The following is a 7671-nucleotide window of genomic DNA, read 5'->3' as shown; positions in this document are numbered from 1 at the left end:
GAACGAGAGATTGGGAGACTTACAGTCAGTTGGAGCTGCAGGAGAGGAGAGAAGTGTGGTGATTCAGCTGGATTAATCTCAATATGCAGTGGTTTAGTTGATATTTTGATGAGTAAGACTGTTGTTGAATATGATACTTACTTTTGTGGTAGTTAAGTTTTCTTTTGGGAGCTTTAACCTTTGTACAAAAGTGTTCTGGTACTTTTGTGTTTTCAGTTGAATTTATGTGCACATTTTTGGTTGGAATGTGCACATTATATGTAACAACTAGTTTACTAATTTAACTGACTAGATTATTATATTGTAATCCATCCTTTTTCTAAAGAAAAAAGAATACTAATGTGATGTTCAGATTTACTTCAAATTTATTTTTCAGGGCACCATGCTTCAGATACGATGAAATAGCTACATCAGCAGTAAAACCAAACGTGAATGGTATAGGGTCCGTCAAAAACTTACTTACCAATCATCGGGGCCGAATGAAAATTGGCAAAAAAAGAAATAAGGGTGCTGAATAAAATTTGCCAAAAAGAAATAAATGGGCTCAGAGCAGGGTTCAGGGTCCGAACGCCGCATGACCGCACCATCGAGTCCGGTCCTCGTGTCAAGGGCGCCGCCCAAGCACCGCAACACGGCACGCGACCTTTGTAATTGCCTCAAAATTTACTTCCCTCTTTAACTCTCTCACGCTCTCTCTCTCTCTTAAATTACTTCCTTCTACTCGCTTCTCTCTCTCCATCTCTCTCAATCTCTCTCCATTTAGCAACCTCTACAGCTGTAATATCTCTTAATTGAACTCAAAGTTGGAAGAAGATCACCGCAATGATGCCATGCCATAAGTAAATAAGCATTTACATATACATGTTTATCATTAAATAGTACTAGAGAAAGGGAGGGGAGTTAATTGGCTTTTAGTTTAGATGTGTTTATATATCATTATATAGACGAGAGGGAGGGGGGGAGAGAGAGAGAGAGAGAGAGAGGGAGGGAGGGAGAGAGAGAGGAGTTATATAAGTTAGCTTGTAGCTTCATCATGAGAGATTCTCCTTCATCTTCTTCCTCTTCTTTTTGGAGGAGTATCGCAAGGTCTTCTTCCACTTGGGTGGTTGTAGTTGTTCTTGTTCCTCTCTTAGTGGTCTCTTTTGTTGCTTTTCGTTTTGATTCTAGTTCGTCAACTTCTTGGCTCTCCTCCTCCTCCTCCACTTCTTCTTCTTCTTCTTCTTCTTCTAATAATATTAATGATAGTAGTAGTTTTGTAAGTAGTATTAGAGGTGAAGAGGAACATGAGAATTTTCATATGGATATAGTTTTGGAGAAAGAAGGAGGTGAACATGCGAAGTCAGCTCTCCAAAATTCTTCTCTTGATGATCAAGTCTCTCGTGTTCTTATGTCTCCTTCGGCTTCTCCGAGCCCGGCACCGGAAAATGTAAGAACTCTTCAGTTTATTTTATGGTGTTCCTTTTCTTTATTTTTTTCTCCTACATCCTTGGGCAATAACAATACATGTATCCCAATGGCTTCTTTTTCCTGTTTCTAATTATTATTATTTTTATTTATTATTTACTCTCTTTGGAATAAACTATGATCATGTAGGAATTACAGGAGAAAACCCCCTTTTTTTCATTTGTTATTCACTTAAAACTTTTTCTATGCACTCATAATTCTTACTTTTGAAAGGATAGTTTTTTTTTAGAGAACAGTAATATTCGGTAGCAGTACTTTTATTATTTATTCATTTATGTCGAGAACAACGTTTATTATTATTTTTTTCTAGTACTATTGCTGATTTTTGGATCAAAGGAGAAAGCGTCCACTAGGTGCACATGCAAAGACTTGAAACAAGGGTAAAACTCTGAAGGGAAAAGAAGACCAAGAATATAATGTCAGTCGATATAATTTAGGATATATATAGTTGAGTGACTAGTGATTATTAACTCAAACATGGCCATCTAAACCATTTGTAAGGATTATAAGTATGTACTTTTAATAACTTTTAAATTTGAATTATTAAGTCTACATATATTAGCTAGGAATAACTTACCTTAGTTGGCTAAATATTAAAACACACTTATAATTAGAGTCCTTCCACTGCACCATAACTTCGAAGTTATGCCGACAACTGAGAGATCCATAATTTTATACTCTAGAATGCCCCTAGGTTTAGAATCCTTTTTACGAATAAAATCAAAATACTATTTCTTCTAAAATCTATTAATTTAAATATGTCTTCAAAGAGAAGGCTCTTGCGCAACATTAAAACTTTGAAGTCTAAGTTGTGGTGATGGTTAAGAACTATTACCTTTTTCCTCTTAATTATTGTTTTATCTAACTTTTACTTAAATAGTGCTGCCACCTCAAGTTATTTTGCAACTGGGTTTTATGGGGGAGGGATATTTGAGGAAATGACTCTTGAGAGGTCACCCTTTTTGTCCAACCTGAACCTGATTCCATCTTTATGGTCCATCTTTATAGTTTAGCACCATGATGGTCCACAAATATACCCATTGATGTTGAGCCCTTTTCAGCATTTTGTGTTGGTACTGGGGCCAAGTTTATACCACATATACGAAGGCAAGGAGAAGATTTTAATTGGTCTATTTATCCTGATAGGGACATCATGAAGATAAAGAACCCGTCATTTTCTTTTTCTTTTTTTATTTATTTATGGTGTTCTTTTCCTCACCAGCGAGTTTTCTATTATTGCTTTTTAGTTTGAGGGTTTAGCGTGACGAAGTTTGCCATTTGTGGATGAGATGTTTCGAAGAATTTTCCCTCTATTTAATTAATGACCTAGTACAATAAGTAGTGACCTCAATGGGCCTGATAATCCTAGCTTAATCGAACCAAATGTTTAGACTTGGGTCCCTGAAATCATTTCACATTGCTTAATTGGTGGAAGAGTATGGGTCGTAGAAATAATCATTTTACTGGGTTTATATGGATTCATAAGAATGCAACCACTAGCGAGATAGCCTGCTTAGTAGTTATACGCACTAACAGTTAAATTAGATAGAGTTAATCAGCTAATCCATATTCTTATGTTGCTAAGCACACATTAGAAATTGAGTTTTCCTATTATAGACCTCATCTCTGCTGAAGTTAAAGTGACACGATCTTACATGCATTAACTTTGACTAGAATTGGCACATTAGGAAGCTTATGAAACAGGGATAGATGTGCAAACCTGATTTTGACCTTTAATCTTTTCAGTCTTTCTAAAGCTAGATTAGTAGCAGGTTTGAAGAAAAGTCAAATGTAATGCTACATGTTATGTTGGTGCATAATTGGACCATTTGCCCATGGACCAGTCAAATCATTAATTGACTATCACTACGCTATAGCACGTAATAGATAAGATTCAGATAGATATGCCTCATACAGGTCCATCCCTATAATATGCAAGACAATTCTATTATAAATATATAATATATATATATATATATATATATATATAATATATATATATTATATATATATATATTTATATATATATATATATATACTATATATACACACCACACAGACACACACATCAATTTGCCCATGTTGGTTAGCGCTTTAGTGCAAAGAGTTGCTTCGTCGAATGTGCAAAAAAGTCTTCCTTTATTTTATTTTATTTTACGGTCACAGTTACCACTAATTCGGAACAATGTACTAATAAATGCTGAAGTCCATAATTGATTTTGTTTCAGGAATATTTAGACAAGGTGTAGCATGTATCCTTAGACTATAGGCCAATGCAAAGAGTAACTGCGCCATTTATCTACCTAGCATATATAGCTAGTTCTATACTCCTATTTATATCATCCACATGTAGTGTGTTAATAATCAGCCAGTGAAGCTTTTATACGTCTTCTTTTGGTAAAACACCTTCAATCCTCCTTTTCATCAGGCTAAGACGATGCCAATGAGACCACTCTTACAAGTGCTGATGCCCGTGTTGACATGGGTACTATGAATCCATCACTAGTAGATGGACTGAAATTGTACATAATTTTCCCCTTTCTCTGATCAGAGAAAATGATGGATTTTTACGATAGCGTAGATCCCAATTTCATGAGTGATTTAACAGCCATTTAAGAGAAAAATTAACTTTAATTTGTACATAATATCATTTTATATGATCATTGTACATATATTTGTGCATGTAGAGGGTTACTGCCAAAATATGTGCCTTAAATTATTCTAAATGTGGTGAATTTCGGAGACATAATAGAGCACCTGTACATTGTGCAACACGTGGATTGATATTAGGAGGGACTTCATTGTATTGATAATGCTTGCTCATGGCTGCTATTGGTGAGCTATCCATTGATTCCTACAACACATGAAGTGATGTGAGCTGAACTTCTGAAGCATTTAATTTTCACCCCTCTAATTCAGAATAGGCACAAGTTAAGATTCACATAATTTTGTTGCCATGAGAGTTCATATTAGAATTTTAGGTTGTCTTTGGGTCTCATCCGAAAAAAAATGTCTTTCCTTGTGTTTTCTTTATAGATTGTTAGATAGTAAGAAGGCTCAATTCTTTATTATTTTGTTATAAACTTGGTCTTTCATTTTGCAAATTGCAATATGCTAAAACTTTGATCTTTTGTTATAATTGACAGTCGGGGTTCTCTGAAAGCTCTGAAGCAAAGGTTTCTCATTCAAAACCCAAAAGTGTGAAGAGAAGAGACATTAAGCTAGAGAGAGTAGAACTTGGTCTTTCAAGAGCTCGTGCTGCGATTCAAGAAGCAACTCGAGTTCCAAGTTTCAAGTCCTCGATAGAAGACAAGGATTATGTTCCTCAAGGCCCCATATATCGCAATGCCTATGCATTTCATCGGTATCAAGCAAGGACCTTTAAAATTGCAACCTTAAAGCTATATCATGATTTAAGCTACAATTAGGCATCTTTATAAAAGATGGGACACATTGAGGAAAAACACATTTACATTTCTTCCAAAATTATGCAGGAGTTACTTGGAGATGGAGAAGTTGTTTAGGATTTATGTTTATGAAGAAGGAGAAGCTCCATTGTTTCATGATGGCCCATGTAAAAACATATATTCGATGGAGGGGAGATTCATATATGCCATGGAGATGGGAAGCAAGCTAAGGACGAAGGATCCAGACCGAGCACACGTCTTCTTTCTTCCATTCAGCGTTGTCGAGATGGTCAAATTCCTTTACCAGCCAAACACTTATGATCTTAGACCATTGAAACGGACCATTGTCGACTATATCAATGTAGTTGGTGGAAAATACCCATATTGGAATAGAAGCCTCGGAGCAGATCATTTCATGCTCTCATGCCATGATTGGGTAAGTAAGACCCTTGATTCCTTTGGAATTTCAGCTCAATTTGGTTGTTTATTTTTGTACATATTTCACTAGAACCTTTTCAGGAAAATGTCACCTGCAAATGCAAATAGCAAACAAAAACTTTAAGGGGCTTTTTACTTATATTTCAATTGTTTGCTAGTTGAATTGTTTTGAGCAGGTTGATTAACCTTATGTTTTGCCGTAGGATGAACATAAAAAAATTTCTACCACCTACTAATTTTGTAACCACATAAGCATGATATCCTTGACCCATATGGGATATAGACTGTATACTGTTCCAGTAAGTTCTCTCAACCTTGATCTTCTACTAAAGAACAGCATTAAAATTCTCCGGGTGACATCATGTTTCTATTTGTTTGTTTCGTTAAACATTTTCATTCATGTGTATGAAAAAAAAGTAGACGGATCAACTGAAACTTCCATTCTCCATTCATTATTTTCTCTGACATTCTAACGGTCACAGGGGCCTCTCGCATCCGCTGCATCATCATACCTCTACTCCAATTCCATCCGAGTCCTCTGCAACGCCAATGCATCCGAGGGCTTCAATCCCTCAAAAGACGTATCTCTACCCGAGATCAACCTCAAGACTGGAGTCACCACCGGACTCATCGGAGGCCCATCTGCTTCTCGTCGCCCATTACTTGCCTTCTTCGCTGGTGGGGTCCATGGCTACATCCGGTCCATCCTCGTTAAACAATGGCAAGGCAAAGATGAAGATGTCCAAGTCCATCAATACCTCCCTAAGGGTGTATCCTACTACGACATGATGAGAAAGAGCAAGTATTGCCTCTGCCCGAGTGGATATGAGGTCGCTAGTCCGAGAATAGTTGAAGCAGTATACCTCGAGTGTGTGCCAGTTATAATCTCCGATAACTATGTGTTGCCTTTCAGCGATGTGCTTAATTGGAAGGCATTTTCGGTACAGATTGAAGTTAAGGATATACCCAATATCAAGAAGATATTATCAAGCATATCGCCAAGGCAGTACATCAGGATGCAAAGGAGGGTGAAAATGGTGCAGAGGCATTTCGTGATAAATGAATCTCCACAGAGGTTTGATGTGTTTCATATGATCCTTCATTCTATATGGCTTCGGAGGCTCAATGTTCGGATTCAGGGTTCAGATTATAGTTAAAAATGCTTGTAAAATGTAATTGATTTATGTTTGTTGTTTTCATGTGTGTTGGTAATGGACACTGAGCATTCTTGCTGATTGTGTATCAGGGTAAATGTTGAGATATATTGTTCAGTGAATAAAGTGATGCCTTTGATGTTTGTCTTTGTTTGTCCGTTTTTGTTTGAGGGTTTCGTTGATGTTACTAGTTTGCTAGCATTAGTATTATTGTTTTGAAAAAACATTAAAAAAAATCCTAGATACATACAAACTAAAAAGTATATTGTCGTATATGTGGATATGTGCATTGTGTTCATCCGAAACGTCCTTATGTTCGTGTTATAATTATAGATTCAAGTCACCAACTTTATGATGTGTTATGATATGCTTTCTGTGGTTTATGTATCTGCATTTTAAGGCTTTTAAATTCTTAATAAGTATTGACCTTTTATTTTATGGAACACGAAAGATAACACTACTGAATAAGACCTAATTGGCTTTCATTATTTGTTGTTATCTTCCGTACCTCCTGTGACAAATACTTATTTCATGATGATGTATCTGACAGATAGCTGTAAGGGTTAATTATAGAAAGGGAAAATGGCTAGATAGCCCCCAAAACCCTTCCCCAAGTGACCCGACGTGTAAGAACAATAAAATTTTTCCAAAATGCCCTCAAGCATCCGGTACTCTATCAAGCCTGATATAGGAGAGTGAACAGTAGTACTGTAGCATTAAATGGTGATTAGAATGTGGTTTTGGAGGAGAAAAACCTCATTTCCCTCCAAATTATTACTATTTCCTTGCCTCCCCCGCTATAAATCCATCTCCTCCCCCTTTGCTTACCCCAATTACTCTCTCCGGCCACTTAATTCTCCTCAATAACTCATCTTCATTTTTTCAACTACTCTTCTTTAAAATGACGGATGGATCCCTTCTTTGCATGGTTACAAACACAAAAAGCAACGAAGAGGGTGAGGGTATTTTCGTAGTTATCAACGAGTCTACAGAAATTATTAGCTTGAAATATCAATTGCCCCAAAGGCTTAAACTACCATTGCAAAAATAAATATTAAAAAGGGAAAATAAGTTCAATTTTTTCAATTGATAATGACGACGACTTGATGTTGATGTTCGAGTATTGTCGTCGTAATGGATATACAGACATAAACTTGTATGCTACATTCGCTGGGGAATCCTCAACTATTCAGAACACCCAAACTTCT

General features: G+C 36.4%; 1 protein-coding gene across 1 annotated transcript; it reads left to right on the top strand.

The window, feature by feature from the left end:
- On the top strand, positions 681–6607 carry LOC109833825 (probable glycosyltransferase At5g03795). Its single transcript, XM_020401651.1, has 4 exons — positions 681–1426; positions 4611–4828; positions 4959–5307; positions 5792–6607. The coding sequence occupies exons 1-4, from the start codon at positions 1034–1036 to the stop codon at positions 6464–6466; spliced, it is 1635 nt and encodes a 544-aa protein (XP_020257240.1). The 5' UTR covers positions 681–1033; the 3' UTR covers positions 6467–6607.

The sequence above is a fragment of the Asparagus officinalis genome, chromosome 3, assembly GCF_001876935.1.
Source record: "Asparagus officinalis chromosome 3, Aspof.V1, whole genome shotgun sequence".
Taxonomy (NCBI): Eukaryota; Viridiplantae; Streptophyta; class Magnoliopsida; order Asparagales; family Asparagaceae; genus Asparagus; species Asparagus officinalis.
This window is presented reverse-complemented; position numbering and strand designations above follow the sequence as displayed.